Below are 19370 nucleotides of genomic sequence, written 5' to 3' on the forward strand. Positions count from 1 at the left end.
TTACTTGCTGGGGCCGGCGGATCCTGTGACCGACTCACCGATGGAAACGATGAGTCGGTAGAAGCACCGGAGGGCGGCGGGAGGGGGGGGGGCGTCCCCTCCCGCAAGAACGATCAAGCGGCGGAATAGCCACTATGATCGTTCTTATGGTGTAGGGAATCGCCGGCGGAAAACGTCAATATCTGAATGATGTCTGTGGCCTCAGGCATCATTTAGATATAACCACCGGAACCCCATGATGTCAATAGACGTAGTGTGGGAACCAAGTGGTTAAGTATAGTTCCTCTAACCCAGCTTCTGCTTCCACCAGCAATTACGGTCTGTCAAAATTCAGTCATTCTTATGCAAAACAAAAACTTTCAAATAGTCAATGAATCAATATACCACCTCATGGTATTTACCATTTTATTTATAGGTATTGACCTTTGCTGAGTACTTGCTACTTGTAACATAAGCCATAAACTTGTGGATGTATACATCGCTTAAGGCTTATTCACACCACAGCATGCGCATTAGCATGCACGTAAGGCATATGCACTGGCAAGTGGTTTTCAACATATGTTGCAGTGTATTTCCTAAATCCTTTATAAAAAAATATTTCTAGACTACTTTATTAGCATGCACCGCAGAGCTTTGCAACCAGTTATCGCTCAGAACACAGGAAAATGCTACACATCCAATTTTGTTTGCAGTTCACATCAACTATTAGGACATTAAAGCTGAAATCCAAGAATTCAGCAGCTTTGCAAAAAGTGTAGGCACACTATGTATATCACCTCTGGGACTTATCTCTATTACTTATATGTGAAAGGTTTATTGCACTCCCAGAGGACACACTCCGGCTGTGAGAGGAGAGAAGCACACAAAGCACCGGCACATAATACAAAGGCTTCTGTGAATGGGCAGAAGGAGGGGAGGAGCAGGAATAGCAGTTCCAGCGACTCTACACTTGAAGGAACTGAAACTACAGTTAACAGCCGTCAGAGCTCCGAAGGTTATCTTCCTGGAGCACAATACACCTGTCAAATGGGAATAATTAAAGTGTACGTAGCAGCAGGCACCTCCTTAAGACTTAAATCATGGTATATCTGCAGTTTTATAAAGTAGCTGAATTCCTGGAATTCATCTTTAAGCAAATTGCCTTTCCTAATGCTGCAGCTGCGAAAGAGCTCTTGCAAGAAAAAATAAATAAATAAAAACGTACAAGTTAAACTTTTTACCCAATTCCTAAAAGGGGCAGCTTCCCTGGGCTCTGTCATTGTTGTGGGGCCCAAAGCAGCTGCCTCATACTTGCCAACTATCCCAGTTTAAATTCCCTTGAGGTTTTAGTCCTGTGCTGTGTCCTGATATCTCAGATATCAGGACACAGATATTCTGTTACTATTGCTGCCCAGCTCTGCACTATTGTTGTGTACAGATGACTTACCTGCAGATCCTGTGTTTACATGTAAATACTGGCATGCATATGTAAATAGTGGCAGACCAGCAGCATTCATATGTAAATATAGGCTGTATTCATATGTGTATCATGCCCCCCTGAGGTCAAATCCACCATCACCTATACTGAATGCTGCCCAGTGGGGAGATAAAGGGGCGTGCTTGAAAGTCCTGCCTACAACTGTGGTCTTTAAGCCTACCCTCAACCTGTTCTGCAAAAGGTAAGCAAATTAGTGAGATGGACAGTCGTGTGGGGAGTGCAGAGGTAGGCAGAGAAGAAATTACAATTTGGGGTGCACAGGTGAGCAAGGAGGGTATGTATGAAGGTAAGAAAGGTGGGTGCAAAGATGAGCAGAGGAGGCGGGTAGAGTTAAAGGGGAGGAGAATTGGAGTGGAGAGGGTGGGGGTGGTTTGGGGTGCAGAGGTTAGCATGGGTTTAAGGATGCAAATGTGTAATGAAAGAGTGGATAACGATGTAGGTCACGAGTAAGGCAGCCAATTCATTTCAATTAATTTCACTACAAATGCGGAAAAGAAAGTCCCAAACCCTTTCAAAATCACACAAAAACAATTAATGGCACCGATGTGTATCTGCTAAAGGTCAGCACGTTTCTGTGGCTTCAGGAAAGCGATTTTGAATGCGTTCCCAACACACACAAATATGAACGCAGGCTAAATGTCTCAGTTACATTGGTGGTCAATGTAAATCATCTCATTACATTGGTGCTTGGTGTAGAATCCTTACATTCACACTAGTGGCCAGTGTGAACGTCCCCCTTCATTGGTGGTCAGTGTAAATCCCTCCTTACATTGGTGGTTACTGTGAATGCTTCTATTACATTAGTGGTCAGTGTAAGCCCCTATTACATTAGTGGTCAGTGTAAACCTCTATTACATTGGTGGCCAGTGTCGAAACATCTCTTTATATTGGTAGTCAGTTAAAAAAAAAAAAAAATAATTATTGCCATTGATCACACCCTCCCCTCCCCCCCAGCACTGCCACTAATCCTAGGAGTCCTAGGATCCCTAGGAGTTTTCTGTCGATTAATGAGTCCCTTCACCTCCACAGTCCATGGTGTGCAGGCAGTGAGGAGATTATGCGCTGTAACCTCTAGCAACCAATCAGTAAGCAGAAATCATGTGATGTAACCTCTAGCAACTAATCAGTGAGCGGTGATTATACACGGTAACCTCTGGCAACCAATCGCTGCCTGATCTGATCCAGTAAACAGATTTTTAGTCTAGCTGCTATTTATTGTATGTCTCAGAACAGGCAGAGAATGAAACGGAGAGAGTGAGCCCCCCCAAGAAAAATTTTGCCCGGGGTCCAATCAATATTAAAGACGGCCCTGCTTTCAACCCAGCCAATGCACGTAAATGGCCGGCCGGGTGCCTTGTTGTATCCAGGACATACCTCCTCCCAGAAGCACAGACACAGTCGATAACCAATTACAGTACTGGGCTGCAGTGAGCAGCCCTGGTACCATGTGATCGCTGTGACTGATCTGTCAGTCATGATGCCCTGCTTACTACTGTGATGATCTCTGTAATTGCTCACAACGATCACATGGGACCAGGACCAATCATAAGCCCTGTACCATGTATGTGATAACTGTGATCAGAGCATCACAGTAGTAATCAAGGTTTCAAGACTGAAACCTTTAAAGACTGTTACAGATTGCTTATTCTTATGTCACTGTAATAAGCAGAGTATAAATTAAATAAAAAAAGAATTCCTGATAAGATAAAACAGTGAATAGGTTGCCCTATGCGAAAAGCAGAATCACGTACAAATCGCAATGTCAAAATCACAGTATAGGGGGCGTGGCTTGGACATGGCCGCGCGAGGAAGCAGGATCCCGGAGCTCCTCACACACCGCAGCTTAATTAGCCTGATCTGGCGGCCACATCGCCCCACAGCAAGCCTCACTGGCATGTCCCAGCACCGGAGGGCCTCCTCCAGACATGGGGGCACCTCACAGCCTGGAAGCGGCTCAATAGGAGCATATTTCGGCAGCAAAGGGCGGCAGCATGAGACATCCAAGATGGCGGCTGGAAAGGGCCGCGGGATGGACGCTATGGTGGAGGCCTGTATACAGAGCCACAGTCAGCCCGGTCGCCTATACAGACGCCGCAGCTGGTAAGAGACACTGCTTCCCCTGACTCCCCTGGCTCTTCAGCCTCTCTAGACCAGGGCTCTGATGCCTCAGCGCTGATGGGTGACAGGGACTTGAAGCAGCATATCTGGTCTCTCCCAACAAGAGAGGACCTGGACCGCTTTGCCACTAGAGTTGAGAAGGCCTTTAAGCAGGATATAGAGCAGCTGAAGGAGGACACAACTCAGTTGGGGAACAGGCTGGAAACACTTGAACAGACAGTGGAAGAAGCGTTGCCAGTGATTACACAGTTAAGGGACAAGTGCGCAGCTCAGGCCCAACAGATAGAAGCACTAATCTCACAAATTGATTATGAGAACCATAGCCGCAGGTCCAACATCCGCATAAGGGGGTTGCCAGAGGCAACGGGAGCTAAGGACATTGTCCCTACCTTGCAAGGCATCTTTAAAGAGCTCCTGGGCCTCCCCCCTCCGCGAAAGTGGAAATGGATAGGGCGCACAGGGCCCGTCGCCCCCCGTCACAAGATGTTGATAACTCCCGGGATATCATCTGCAAATTGCATAATTACACGGTGAAGATCCAAATCATGCAACTCATGCGCAAACGTCCCTACTTTGACTTTGACGGCACACGTCTGTTCTTTTATCAAGACCTGTCCCAGGGCACTTTGATGCAGCGCAGGGCACTGCACCCTCTCTTGGACTCCCTACGCACAGCAGGCATTACTTATAGATGGGGGTTCCCGTTTAGCCTCCACGCGGAAAGGGATGGGAAGTCTGCCCCTTTGCGTACTAAGGATGACCTTCAGCGTTTCCTGTTTCAACTAAATCTAGATCCCGTGGACTTTCCTGATTGGAGGCTCTTCGCGAATATAGAGACGGTGCAAGCTCCTCCACTATGGCAGCAGGCCTGACCCAACCGAAACCCATGGAATCGCAAGTGCTCATCCTCAACGACTGCGGGACAGGGGCTCATGGCAAGGACTTAACAGTGCCTCGCTCACCGCTACCTTCAAGATGCCCCTCTGATGGCCTTAGACCAAATGCCCACAGCATGCAGTGGAGCTACCAAAAGTACTCACACAGGCGACGTATGACTTAATTGCCTTGCCTGCAGCTCCTCTACTTTTCACTTTTTCTTTTTCCTTTTTGGGGTGCCAATAGCACTTTTTTGCAGAGTCTGCATGGCAAATGGCCGAAGAAACTGCTATGAGAGATCGCAGCTTTCCTGTGCACTAATGTATCTTGGCACATCAGCGACTCAGGGGCCCATTACTCCCCGGACACTTACTGCATCTACTGTAGTGAGGGGTGGGAACTTCCAAGGTGTCCATGTCCAATTACGTTCCCCACGTAGGACTACCCGTTTTGGGTGTTAGCCCAGGTTTGGGTGCTTTGCCGGGCTCCAGCTGCTCCCCTATATTGGGGGGACGGCAGGCGCCTGGCAAACAATTTTGGGTACACCTGCGCTGCAACTTTGTGGCATTGGTGGGCCTAAACCACATGTTATCTTGTTTTCTATGATGTGCTAACGTTTTTTTTCTGTTTTTTGTTTTCGTGTCTCCATCCTCCTTCCTGCCCCCCCCCCCCCCTTCTTGCCACCCCACATCCCAGCCTATCTTGCTGTCTCCTAACAGGCTGGAGATACTGGAACCTTGTCTCACCGGACACCACAGCACTGGGAAGGTCGCCTGGACGGACCCCACAGACACAACATGGCTACGATTAATGTAGTGTCCTATAATGTGCGGGGTATGTGCTCCCCTAACAACCGAAATAGGCTATGGGTCGAGCTAAAACGCCTGGGGATGCAAGTGGTGTTTTTACAGGAGACTTCACAGATACCTCTCTCCCTAAATTGCCCACACACCTATTCTCGCAATGGTTTCTGTGTAACTCACCTAAGCCCAAATCCAGGGGCACGGCCATAGCTATCCACAAAAATTGCCAGTTCCAACCACTGGAACACAGGGTGGACCCCCAGGGCCGCAATGTGTTCCTGAAAGGCATGCTCCTAGGACAGACGTATACATTTGCTACGATTTATGCCCCTAATACCCAACAACTTGCATTTATAGACCAAACCCTCTCTAAACTGGCAGACTTTAGGGAAGGTAGATTAATCCTGGGAGGGGACTTCAACATCAGCCCAGACCCCACACTTGACACCTCCGCAAATAGATCGTCACACTCCCATGCCTTCCTGAGACATTTCCTTACATCCTTCCAGGGATATGCTCTGGTGGACTGTTGGAGAGCATTACTTCTGAAACTTCTGAAAGGGACTATAGCTACTACTCTGGAGTGCACAAGGTGTACACTAGAATAGATCTATTGCTAGTAGACTAGGGCTGCAACTAACGATTATTTTCATAATCGATTATTGTTTCGATTAATCGATTAATCGGTTAAAAACCTTAAAGAAAAAAAAAGGAAATTTTGCTGCGATTTGTATTTTTAATTTTTTTTTGGCCAATTTGTTGTTGGGCAGATTCAAAAAACACAAATTGCCGCAAAAACGTATTATTACATGCTTTTCTGCAGCTTCTCCATTGAAGTATATTGAACCAAAAAAACAAAATAGCACTGTTTTGTGTTAAAAAAAAAAAAAAAGTACTTGTCTTTTCCAAATACAGCTGAAAAAAATCATGGATATGAACGTGTCCCATAGGAAACAATGTAAATGAACTGTAGTGTGTTTCTGCAAATAGCACCAAAAACACAGAGGTGTGACCCAGGCCTGAGATGTTTAGTAACATAATGGGGTTAAAAAAAATAAAATTAGTACAAAAAGAGCAAATAATTACTACTCTAAGGGGTTAATTTTTTAATACGAGACAGTGAAAGTAATATTTACAGTAGCGATTTGCTCTTTTTGTACTATAAAGGGCTAATTTTAGTTTTTTTTAACCCCATTATGTTAGTGGGCGATTAATCGATTATGAAAATAATCGATTAATTTCATAATCGATTCGTTGTCGATTAATCGATTAGTTGTTTCAGCCCTATAGTAGACCAAGACACCATGGATTTTATTCTGGGAGCAACCATAGACCACATAACGATCTCGGATCATGCCCCGGTGACACTTACGCTCTCACTGGCCCAGGCCTCGACCAAAGCAAGGACATGGAGACTGAATGAGAACCTGTTAGATGACCTGGGAGTGGTGACGGGGGTGCAGGAGACTGACATTACTTGCGGAGAATAATACTGGGGAGGTGAGCGAGGGCATTCTCTGGGAGGGCCATAAAGCCGTGGTGTGGGGCACCTTTATTGTGCTGGGAGCTAAACTTAACAAGGAGAGGCGGGCGGACTTCCTGAGGGTGTTGCAGGAGTTACAACGCACAGGGCTTGCACATAAAAGAACGTCGGGCTCTGCAGAGCTCCGGCACCTGACCGAACTCAGACAACTGTTTTCTAAACTGCTGGACCGGAAAATAAACGGGAAATTGCGCTATCTGGGTCACACTTACTATGAGCACGGTAACAAGTGCGGCAGGCTACTGGCCCGAGCACTCCGCAAAAAGAAACTCTTGGCCCATGTGCATAAATTATGCTCTCCCACTGGGGAACCCGCACAACACACATCCAAGATAGCTACCATGTTTCGCGATTACTATGCGAAATATTGTACAACTTAGACCTCGCCTCCTCTTCGGCTGACATAGCCCTCAAGAGGACATGCATATACTCATATCTCTCTTCCATAGGGCTCCCCACCCTTACCCCGGATCAGGCGACTGACCTAGAATGCCCAATTACCTCGGCCGAAATACTAGCAACAATTAAATCCATGCCTACGGGCAAGAGCCCTGGTCCCGACGGCTTCACTAGGGCCTACTATTTAAAGTTTTTTGATAAGCTGCATTCCCCTTTATGTGCCCTCCTCAATTCCCTGGCTTCGGGTGGGGCCCTGCCACAAGAGACCTCGTTGGCACATATTACCGTACTCCCGAAAGAGGGGAAAGACCTCACCCAACCGCAAAGCTATCGCCCAATCTCCCTCCTGAACACAGACCTTAAAATATTTTCTAAAATTATTGCCAACCGCCTGAAACTGCTGCTACCAGAGTTGATCCACGCAGACCAGACAGGCTATATTACAGGGCGAGAAGCCAGAGACAACTCCAATAGAGCTCTCGAGCTTGTCCATTGGGCACGTGCACGCGGTCGGATGCCTCCATACCTGATTCTGTCTACGGATGCGGAGAAGGCGTTCGACCACGTGGATTGGGATTTTCTGAACGCAGTGCTTCGGGGAACGGAGCTGGGCCCATGCATGCTACAATGGATCTCGGCCCTTTATGTGTCTCCCACTGCCCGGGTCAAGGTGAATGGTGGCCTCTCCTCACCGTTCCCTATTCGCAAAGGCACGAGACAAGGGTGCCCACTCTCGCCCCTCTTATTTGCCCTGGTATTGGAACCATTATTGCAGAGGGTCAGAGACAATCCAAACGTCAAGAGGGTGCTAGCGGGTTCCCTAGAACACAAACTTTCTGCTTATACAGACGATATACTGTTTCATGTAGTGGACCCTCAGGTCTCATTGCTGAATCTAATGGGAGAACTACAGGCTTATGGAGAGGTGTCCAATTTTCGGATAAATTATTCCAAATCTGAGATATTGCCGATTGCCATCCCTCTGGCTCTGGGGGATTCCCTGAAGGGCTCATTTCCGTTTACATGGACCAGCCCCTCCATGAAATATCTGGGTGTCCAACTTACAGATAGTCCTGATTCCCTGTATGCGCACAACTACCTGCCCTTACTTATAAAAGATCTCGATGGACTTATCCACATGGGACAACTCCCTCTTTACCTGGGTGGGACGAATGAACATTTTGAAAATGACAATACTGCCCCGCATTCCGTTTCTCCTGCAAATGATACCGATACACCTACCACAATGTTTTTTCTCAGATCTCTGTAGCCTTTTTATTAAGTTCGTGTGGGGTGGAAAGAAGCCACGCTTGGCCATAGCAACACTCCAATGCTCTAAGCTGAAAGGGGGCCTAGGCGTACCCAACATACTCCAATACTACCAAGCGATCGCATTGCAACGCATTTTAAATTGGAGGTTCCATACGTCCCTTAAGTTATGGGTCCCCCTGGAAAAAACTATAGCGAGCAGAGACTTGGCCTATGCACCCTGGGTCCCTGCAGGAGACAGGGGGCTCTCTAGGTGGGTTTCCACCCATTAACAGTTCACTCCCTGGAAACGCGGGATAGGGTGAACACACGGCTTGCACTGGCACCAGTTATCCCCTTTGACACCAGTGAGTGGGTACCCGTGGTTCCCCCCGCGGGAACAGATGGCCGCGTTCGGCCCGTGGACAAGGGATGGGAAAGGTTAGCCTGGAAAGATTTGTAGAAGGGGGGGGGGGGGGGCGGTGATACCGCTTTCTACCCTGAGGGAGCGACATGGTAGCTTCTCCTTTGATTTCTGGAGACACCGCCAACTGGAGGCCTTCATAGCTAAGTGCCGTAGACAAACACCACTCAGGACGACGCTGACAGACTTTGAGAACACGTGGGCATCCACAGAGCCACTGACACATGTGATCTCAGCGATGTATGGACTGTTAAGAGTCCACCACACCCAATCCCAAGCCACACTACATTACAGACTGGGAAAAAGATCTCCAACATGATTTCACAGGTGACGAGCTACATCAGTTATACCGCCTGACACATACCAGCTCGATAGACTCTAAGGCCCAAGAAAATAATTATAAGATTCTGTCAAGGTAGTACAGGGTGCCCGTCACCTTGGCCAGAATTTTCCCAAACACTTCAGATGTATGCTGGAGGGAATCTGAAATGAAAGGCACCTTTCTACATATCTACATATTTGGTGGGAGTGCCCTGTGTTAGTGCCATTCTGGACTATGGTCCGCAGACATGTCTCAGATAGTCTGGGTATAGACATCCCGGCCCTGCCTAAGCACTTCTTGCTCCACATCCCCCCTATGCCTATATCACGGTATAAAAGGAGTGCACTCCCCCACCTCCTCAATGCAGCCAAACGTTTAATACCACTATATTGGAAAAGCTTGCAGATTCCAAACAAGCAGGACTGGTTGGGGAAGGTGGGAGAGATTATGGAGAGTTGGCTGGCCACCTGTAGGGATACCAGGGAGAAATTCGAGCTCACATGGGCAGCTTGGAAAACTCATGTCCAGACCGCAAATACGGCTCCGTCCAGTCTAGATGTTGCGCTTCTTGCTCTAGCGGATCCAGAATTTGGGAGACTTGTCCAGGCGAACCTTCCTCCACCAACTACAGCTTCTGCCCGTGAGTAGATTAGTGAATCCGGTGAGACACAATGATTACACTTCCTCCTCCCCCCCCCCCCCCCCCAACTTTCTTCTCTCTTTGTTCCCCCTTTACTCTACTGGTTAATCTTTTTTTTTTTTTTGTTATTCTCCCTCCTATACGCTTTAAGTATCACCTGAGTGGTCGGTGGTTTCTTGACCATTCTGGGTACTTCGAGTCCATCTTTGTTATATATAAGGCAGGAGTCATTTGTAAAAGCCTTTTAAACTGCGACAGAGGGGCACCCCACCCTCCTCCAGTATGGGAGAAGGGCCTGCCCATGTGGACCGAATGTCTGGGGCAGGAGGGGTGTTGTTCTGGGTATCTTATATGGAAAAGACTCTGTCGCCATGTATGTTCACCTGTACCTGGACCACGTTGTATGTATTCCCCCCCCCCCCCCCCTTATTTCATTCATGTATGTTGATTTCCTGTGATGTTCCTTTTTTTTTTTTTTTCAAAACTTGAAAATGAAAATAAAAATTATACAAAAAAAATAAAAAGAATCACAGTATAGCAGGAATGTTCTCTAACACGAAACAATAAATGTGAACGGGGCCTTACAGTGTCCCTAATCACCGCAGTCCACTCACAAAGTCCATGATCACCTCCGTGCCAGTCCCAGAGTCCATGATCAATCATCACCAAATAAACAGGCCCATATGGGAATTGTAAAAATTGTTCTAGCTCGTAAGGGCTCATGCACACAAGGCATTTGTTTTTCTGCTCTGAACTCTTGGCAGGAGGAAAAAAAAAAAAAAAAAAAAGGTGCCAAAAGCCACATATTACATAAGCATTTAAGTGCGTTAAGGCACATCAAGCCTGTGAGTGTTAATGGATTCCATTGGTTAAAATATTAATTTATTCTGCCCAATGGAATGTATTAATGCTCGATCGTAAACATTTTTTCTTCCTAAAAGTCCTCCTCTCCTGAATGTGCTTGTGATAGTTTTTTTCAGCCTGTAAACACTCCTCTTGTAGTACACCTGTAAACGCTTATGTGTTTGTGGACAAACGGCTAACACAGAAGTGCTTTTACATGCTGAACGCTAAATGCCTATAAAAGCACCGTTTTTAAACCCAGTCTGCCTGAGCCCTAAATGGCAAATGTATAAGAACTGAAGCCATGTCTAATAAATCAACTCACCATCACCCTGTAAAACAACATCACAGAACAGACCACCTTCTTGTTGTTGCTGCAGTTGCAGAAACACTGTCCGCAAAAGACGTGGGTTCCAATAAGACAGCCGCCGACCTGTTGCCATTTCCTAGAATAGAGGGCAAAAGTAATAAGTTACATGCCATAATTGTACATATTAGCATAAATGCATACTATTTCAAGGAAGATACTATCAACAGAGTTGCAATACAGCTTTTGAAAAATATATTTATTCAGGGTTCAGCATTTTTGTTTTAGCTAATCCAAAGCTAGCTACTTAGGAGCAGGAGCGTTTTGGATCTATAGGGCTGTAAATCACACCTTAGCGTTTCGTGAGCACTTATGGTGTCACTCCAAGACTTGCGTTTAAAAACATATGAAACTCAAGACCCAAAAAAGTATACAAGCTAGTTTGGCACATTCGACACGTATAGGGCAGCCCACTGAAATAAAAGAAAGCCACATTCACAAAATGCTACGTATGAACCTAGCTTAACCACTTCAGTCCCCGAGGGATTTACCCCCTTCCTGACCAGAGCACTTTTTGCGATTCGGCACTGCGTTGCTTTAACTGACAATTGCGCGGTCGTGCGACGTGGCTCCCAAACAATATTGACGTCCTTTTTTTCTCACATAGAGCTTTCTTTTGGTGGTATTTGATCACCCCTGCGGTTTTTATTTTTTGTGCTTTAAAACAAAAAAAGAGCAACAATTTTGAAAAAAAAAAAAAAGCATTATTTTTTACTTTTTGCTATAATAAATATCCCCTAAATATATAAAAAAAAAAAAAACATTTTTTTCCTCAGTTTAGGCCGATACATATTCTTCTACATATTTTTGGTACAAAAAAAAAAAAAATTAAATCATAATAATAGGTTATAGCGTCTACAAAATATTGGATAGTTTTATGGCATTTTTATAAATTTTTTTACTAGTAATGGCGGTGATCAGCGATTTTATATCGTGACTGCGACATTATGGTGACCATTGGGATTAATACAGCGATCAATGCTACAAAATTGCATTGATTACTGTAAAAAAGTCACTGGTAGTGAAGGGGGTAACCACTAGGGGGCAAGGAGGGGTTAAGTGTGTCCTAGGGGAGTGTTTCTAACTGTCTGGGAGATGGGCCGTGTGTAACGCGACACTGATCGCTGCTCCCAATGACAGGGAGCAGACGATCAGTGTCCTGTCATTAGGCAGAACGGGGAGATGCTGTTTGTGTCGGCATCTCCCTGTTCTTGATCTCCGTGACACGATCACTGGTATCCCCACGGCGATCGAGTCCGCGGGAACGGACACAGAGCTCGCAGCAGGCGCTCACTCACGGCAGGAAAATTAGAGTTACGCTTACCGGTAACGTCTTTTCCAGTAGTCTTTCAGGACAGTCACTATGAGAGATAGACTCCTCCTCTTCCTCTGGAAACACTGCGCCAGCCCATAAATTCTTACTTCCCCTGCCGGACCTCAGTTTATATCGAGAATACCTCCGGCCAGCTGGGGAGACACAAGAACACATTAATAACATATTTATCAAATACCATTATCTTGCTGCGCTCTGGTCTTTTGTAAGACTCCCCCCAATTTTCGGGTGGGAACTAGGGCTGTCCTGAAAGACTACTGGAAAAGACGTTACCGGTAAGCGTAACTCTAATTTTCCCTAATCGTCTTTCAGGACAGCCACTATGAGAGGATAAGCGAGCACTTACCAGTTAGGGTGGGACTACAGCTTGCAAGACCTTTCGCCCAAAGGTCTGCTCACCTGCCGACACCAGATCCACTCTGTAGTGTTTTACAAAAGTGGAATAGCTGGACCATGTTGCTGCTCTGCAAATCTGCTCTGGCGTTGCTCCCGCTCTTTCTGCCTGGGAGGCTGCCATAGCTCTAGTGGAGTGTGCTTTAATACCCACTGGGATTTCTTTCCCTGCAACTAAATAAGCCTGCTCGATGGCTACTCTGAGCCACCTAGCAATAGTGCGCCGGGACGCCTTACAACCTTTCCTGGCCCCGGAAAACAAAACAAATAAGGAATCTGACCTTCTAAATGACTTGGTCAGTTCCAGATAGTGTAGGATACATCTCCTAACATCCAAATAATGGAATTTTAGTTCCTTCTCACCGGAGGGATTGGGACAAAAAGAGGGCAAAACAATTTCCTGGCTTCTATGAAAGCTGGATGCCACTTTCGGCAAAAAGGCTGGATCGGTCTTCAAAACTATCCGATCCGGAAAAATAACGCAAAAGGGAGCCCTGACTGATAAGGCCTCCATCTCACTGACCCTCCTAGCAGTTGTCACTGATACCAGAAACACTGTCTTCAGAGTAAGCTCTCTCAGAAGACACTCCTTTAAAGGCTCAAAGGGGGGTCCAGTTAAGCTCTGCAAAACTAAAGATAAATCCCATCTGGGAAAGGACAGACCCTGGACCGGTCTCTGTCTGGACAGGGCTCTAAAGAACCTGACTACCCATGGGTTGGCAGCCAAATGATCCTCTAAATAAACACTGAGGGCTGATACTTGACCCCTAAGGGTACTAATGGATAAGCCCTTATCTGCCCCACATTGTAAAAATTCCAACACTGCGGAGGAGCTCCGTACTGGGAAAGAGTTCTCTGCGCACCACTTGTTGAAACGCAACCAGACCTTTTCATAGATCTGGCGAGTTTCCTTTTTCCTACTGTCCAGGAGGGTAGAAACTAGTCTCTGTGAAAATCCCTTAGATTTTAATAAACCCTCCTCAGTAGCCAGGCCGCTAACTTCCACTGGCGTACCTGTGGGCAGAGGACTGGCCCCTGAGAGAGGAGATCGTCCCGAGGGGGCAAGAGTAAGGGAGGTTCTACCGCCAACTGCTTTAGCATTGAGAACCATGCTCTCTTGGGCCAATGTGGAGCCACCAGAATCAGAGATGTGCTTTCCATCTGAAACTTTATCAGAACTGCTGGCAACAACGCTGGAGGTGGGAAGGCATAGCAAGTTCTGAAGTGCCAATTCTGTCTCAAAGCGTCCACCCCTAAGGCTCCTTCTCCCCTTTTTAGGGAGAAAAAACAGGGGGTTTTTGCATTGTTTCTGGACGCGAACAGGTCCACCTCCGGAGACCCCCATCTCCTTATTATGAGATTGAAGACCTCCTGGTTGAGAACCCAATCGCCCTCCCTCAGCCTCTTTCGGCTGAGAAAGTCTGCTACCACGTTTTTCTCTCCCCTCAGAAAAACTGCTGAGAGCGAAAGGGTGTAGGTTTCGGCCCAGGACAGAATCTCTGTCGCTAAAGACAACAGGGTTCCGCTTCTCGTGCCACCCTGTTTGTTCAAATAGGCCACTACGGAAGAGTTGTCCGACCGCACCTGAATGTGGTGACCCCGGAGCTCTTTTTTGAAGAATTTGAGGGCTAGTCCCACTGCCCTTAGTTCTTTCCAGTTGGACGATCGAGTCAACTCGCCGTCCCCCCAAGTGCCCTGGGCTAGAAGGGAACCCAAATGTGCCCCCCAACCTTTTCCACTTGCGTCTGTGGTTACTACCCGAGAAATCGGGATGAGCCAGACGACCTTGCGACAGATTTGTCACTTTCCTCCACCACCAGAGGGATCTCTTTACCTGGTGTGGAATATGAACTAGGGTGTCTAGGGCCTCCTGACTGTGGTCCCATACCCCTAGGATGAAGGACTGTAGGGGACGAAAGTGTAGCCCTGCCCACTGCACTGCTGGAAGGGTGGATGTAAGGAGACCCAGTACTGACATCAGAACCCTTATGGAAACCAGCTGGTTGCTCTGAAGAGAGGCCACCGCACTGTCCAGTTTTTGTACCTTTTCTCTTGGTAGAAAAACTCTCAACAGTGTCGAGTCCAACAGGAAACCTAGATAGGAGATCTGTTGTGAGGGGATCAGGCTGGACTTTTCCAAGTTCAGAAGCCACCCCAGGTCTGTAAGGACCCCTTTGGTTAGATCGAGATCCCTGACCAACTGTGTTGGGGATGCTGCAAATAAAAGCAGGTCGTCCAGGTAGGCAATTATACATATCCCCTGGAGCCGAAGAAAGGCCATGGCTTCTGCCAGGACTTTGGTAAATATGCGGGGTGCAGAGGATAGCCCGAATGGCAGGGCCTGAAATTGAAAGTGTATTGTTTCTCCGCCCAGATCTATGGCAAGGCGTAGAAACCTCTGCGAGGCTTCCGCTATAGGGATGTGTAAATACGCGTCCCGTAGATCCAGGGATACCATGAAACAGTTGTGGGGCAGAAGCGCCTTTACTGAAAAGATCGATTCCATGCGGAATCTTTTGTATGTCACTGAAGCGTTCAGGGGCTTTAAGTTCAGAATCAACCTGAACTTCCCTGAGGGTTTTTTCACTATGAAGATGTGAGAATAAAACCCCCCTTCCCTCTTCTGCTTTTGGGACCCTGAGAATAACATCCTGATTCTCCAATTCCCTCAGAGCTTCTAGCAAGGCCTCGGCCTTTACCATGCACCTGGGTAGATGCGTGACAAGGAGCCTTTGAGGGGGTGGTCTTAGGAATTCCAAGAGGTACCCCCTTCTTATTACCCCTAAAATAAATTGATTGGGGGATATTGTCTCCCACTGTGGAAGAAAGGCCCCCAGTCTTCCTCCCACTGTAGCTGGAAAGTCACTGGGTTTTACGGGGCTGGATAGGAGGGCGAAAAATCGCCCCTCCTCTGCCCCTGCCTTTTTGGGGCCAGGTTTTCTTTTTCCCCCCTGGTTTAGAGGTTTCCCTACGCCCCTGCGGGCGAAACCCCTTTTTTGTTGGTACGGGGGTTTTCCGTTTGAGAGGAAAGGACTTTTTCCTGTCCGCTGTCCGGTCTAGAACCGTCTCTAGCCCTGGGCCAAACAGGAGGTCCCCCGTCAGGGGTATCCCACATAGCTTTATCTTGGAGGCATTATCCCCTGGCCCTGTTTTTAACCAGAGGGCCCTTCTGGCCGAATTGGCTAGAGCCGCCGTTCTGCCCGACATGCGGACGGACTCAGCAGAGGCATCAGCTATGTAAGTGATCCCTCGCAGCATAGTAGGGAAGGATGACAGAATGGTTTCCTTATCTGTGCCTGCCTCAATATGTTGTTGGATCTGTGAGAGTCAGTGCTCTAAATTGCGAGCCACAACTGTAACTGCCATTTCAGGCTTTAAATTGCCGATAGCCGAGTCCCACGTCTCTTTTAAGCAGGGAGTCAATCCTTTTGTCCATGACATCTGCCAAGGCCCCCATGTCTTCAAACGCCAAATCTGTGTGTCTGGAGACCTGGGACAACGCGGCATCCAATTTGGGACTTTTATTCCAAAGGCATGCCGGGTCCTCTGAAAATGGGAACCTTCTTTTGAGGGATCTAGATAAAAAGGGTTTTCTCTCCGGATCCTGCCACTCTTTTTTAACTGTTTCCATTAAAACTTTGTGTACTGGAAACACCCTTCTTTTTGGCTCCCCTAAACCTGAATACATTTGGTCATGCAGGGTTAGGGGCTTTTTATCCGTCTGGATACCGAGGGTTGCATAAATTGCCTTTAAGAGGTCCTCTACCTCATCAAGGGATAACTTATATCTGGAGGCTTTCCTGGACCCGTCCTGGTCCTCCCCCTCGGAACCCTCCTGGGAATCGGAAGAGGAACTGTCTGGAAGTTCCCTACCCGTCCCTGAAGGGCCTGCAACCTCTGTCCCCCCTGTACTAGCAGGTTGGACTGGAGCAGAACTCTGTGCTAGAGGTGGGGTTGTATCCTGGGGAGATGGACCCGTGGGAAGCTGAAATTTTTCAAAAAGGGACCTAAAAGAAGAGAAGGTGGACGAGAGCTCCTTGACTGAAGCTGCTAGTCCTGACTCCTGTTCAGATTCCCTTTCCCTAACGAGGGAGTCAATACAGCCTTTGCACAACACTTTGGTCCAAGATTCCCCTAAAATGTCCCTACAGGAGGCACACTTCTTTTTAGAGCTATGCGTAGACCTAGTTTTTTCCGTAGCTTTCTAAAAAAAAAGGAAAAAATAAAAAAACAGAAAAAGACAAAGTCAATCAAAAGCTCGGGATACAACCCTGGGAGTGCACTAGACCCTTTTTTAAAAACGAAGGGATCTGAGCCTCCCCTCCCCCCTGGCCACCCAGGGGGTCTGCCCCCCCCACCCATGATAGAACCATACATTGGGGTGGGGGGATCCTAGATAGAGAGTACCCCTCCCCAGGGCGCTCTTACCTTAGGAATGCTGGAGATAGAGTCTGTCGTTTGAGCCTCAGCTTCCGACATGACTGCAGGTGGCTGCTTACTACAGAGTTCCACGTTGCCTGTGCACGTTCTGAACTCATCTCCAGCTTGTGCCCGGCCCTCCTATCAGCTCCACGACCCGGAACCGGAAGTCGATCGTATTTCGAGGTCAAGCCTTCGTTTCCGCCGGATACGACGTCGCCCGTCGTTCGGCCCGCTCGGTTCAAAGAAAAAAAGGGGCGGACTGTACCCATGTACAGGGAAATCTTCCGAACGGCTTGCCAGCTGCGTCCCTGTAGACGCGATAGGAGTCTTCCACGACCTGAAGCCGCGCTGGACTCGGATGGGGTGGCAGTACCTGGTGAGGTAAGTAAACCGTTCGACCCGTCCGACACGCGGACGTTGGTTTCGAACGGTTTGAATCCAGCTTTCTCCAAACGAAGCCCCTGCTTCTTTCAACCGGGTTCTTTTAACGACAAAACGGCCACAGCCTCCCCAGCTGATCGGCCTGGTTCCTTGCACAGTGTCTCCCCGCCGGAGGAAACACTAATAACTGAGGTCCGGCAGGGGAAGTAAGAATTTATGGGCTGGCGCAGTGTTTCCAGAGGAAGAGGAGGAGTCTATCTCTCATAGTGGCTGTCCTGAAAGACGATTAGGGAAATTCAAAGTAACGTACGGGTACGTTACTTTGCCCAGCTGTGCCATTCTGCCGACGTATATTTGCCGTCGGCAAGTGGTTAACCACTTAAGCCCGGACCAATTTGCAGCCAAAGGACCAGGCCCCTTTTTGCGATTTGGCACTGCGCCGCGTTAAATGACAATTGCGCGGTCATGCAATGTGGCTCCCAAACAAAATCGGCATTCTTTTTTTTCCCCCACAAATAGAGCCCACTTCTGATACCAATCTGAAAGGTGGTTCCTATCTCAGACCCTCTTTCCTGTGCTCGAGCTGGACTTTGATGGTCAATGGAAAAACTCTCTGATTGATCATACACAAGGTGTGGATGATCAAGAATACAAAAGGTTTATTCCGGCTTCACAGAATAATATGCAACAAACAAAAAGGGGTCGTATAGGGGGAAGGCCCCATGAACAACCAATCACATTCAAGCATTAGGTTATACAATTAATATTATTAACCTAAAAGATATTCATAGTATTTCTGCCTAGAGACAGACTCAACGTTCAACAATGTTTGACCTCATCACCTTGGCTTGAGACCAATGTTCTCAACACACAATATATGTTCTTAACGTCCAGCAACTAAATGTCAACTCATACCGCAGACGCAACCTGCTTCACACTTCGCCTTAGCACAAGCTAGTGTGAGATGGAAAACATCTTATAAAAAACATTTATAGACCTAAAGAGTAACTCTACATTTCCTTACAGTGTGATTTTAAAACAGTTTACATATGCGGGCGCAACATGCGTATGGGTTTGCTTCTGCGTGCGGTTGGTGGCAGTTACAAAAGGTTTTTTTTTCATTTTTTAATCACTAGTATTCCTATTACAAGCAATGTAAATATCCCTTGTAATAGGAATAATGCATGACAAAGTCCTCTATACAGAGCGATTTGAGGTCCATAAGACCCCACATCTCTCCCCTAGGCTGAAAAGCATGAGATCAAAAAAAAAATAAAAAATCTTAGCCTTTCCAGCTAGAAACACAGCAGTGTTTACATTTGCCAAGGCCTTCGAAGGTCAAAGAGGTGGCCAGGGACCATCTGGTCCTTGGCCAGCACTATGTTAAATGGCCGCCGCCAGCCAAATCATTCTCTGTCTCACTGATCGCACAGGTGAGCCAGTAGAAGCACCGGAGGGGGATTGTTGGCAGAAAAAAAAAAAGGATGCAGCTGCAGGCATCTTTGAGATATTGCGACTAAAAGTCCAGAACGTCATGTGGACGGCCTATGGGCCGGATGTGGGTAAGTTTCAAGGTACAAAATCCTCAGTCTAAAAAAGTACAAAACCCAATTTTGGCACACCATCACAGGAAGGTGCATTAGACTTCACTGACAGGCTTAAAGGTTATTTGTGCAGGGGGACAAAGAGAAATCTAAGTACAGGTGTACATATAAATAACTGCTGCATCACATTTTTTTTGTTGTTTGTTTTTAGGAGGCCATATGTCTACTTTAAGGCCT

General features: G+C 47.3%; 1 protein-coding gene across 1 annotated transcript in view; it reads right to left on the minus strand.

Annotated features, from left to right (window-relative positions):
- BTBD18 (BTB domain containing 18) overlaps positions 1–19370 on the minus strand; it is a 98574-nt gene that overhangs the window by 63875 nt on the left and 15329 nt on the right. The window contains exon 2 of the mRNA XM_077463281.1: positions 11019–11139. Within this exon, the coding sequence (XP_077319407.1) occupies positions 11019–11139 (121 nt within the window). The remainder of the gene's footprint in view (positions 1–11018; positions 11140–19370) is intronic.

The sequence above is a fragment of the Lithobates pipiens genome, unplaced genomic scaffold (assembly GCF_037356315.1).
Source record: "Lithobates pipiens isolate NorthernLeopardFrog02 unplaced genomic scaffold, aLitPip1_a1.2 Scaffold_3, whole genome shotgun sequence".
Classification (NCBI taxonomy): Eukaryota; Metazoa; Chordata; class Amphibia; order Anura; family Ranidae; genus Lithobates; species Lithobates pipiens.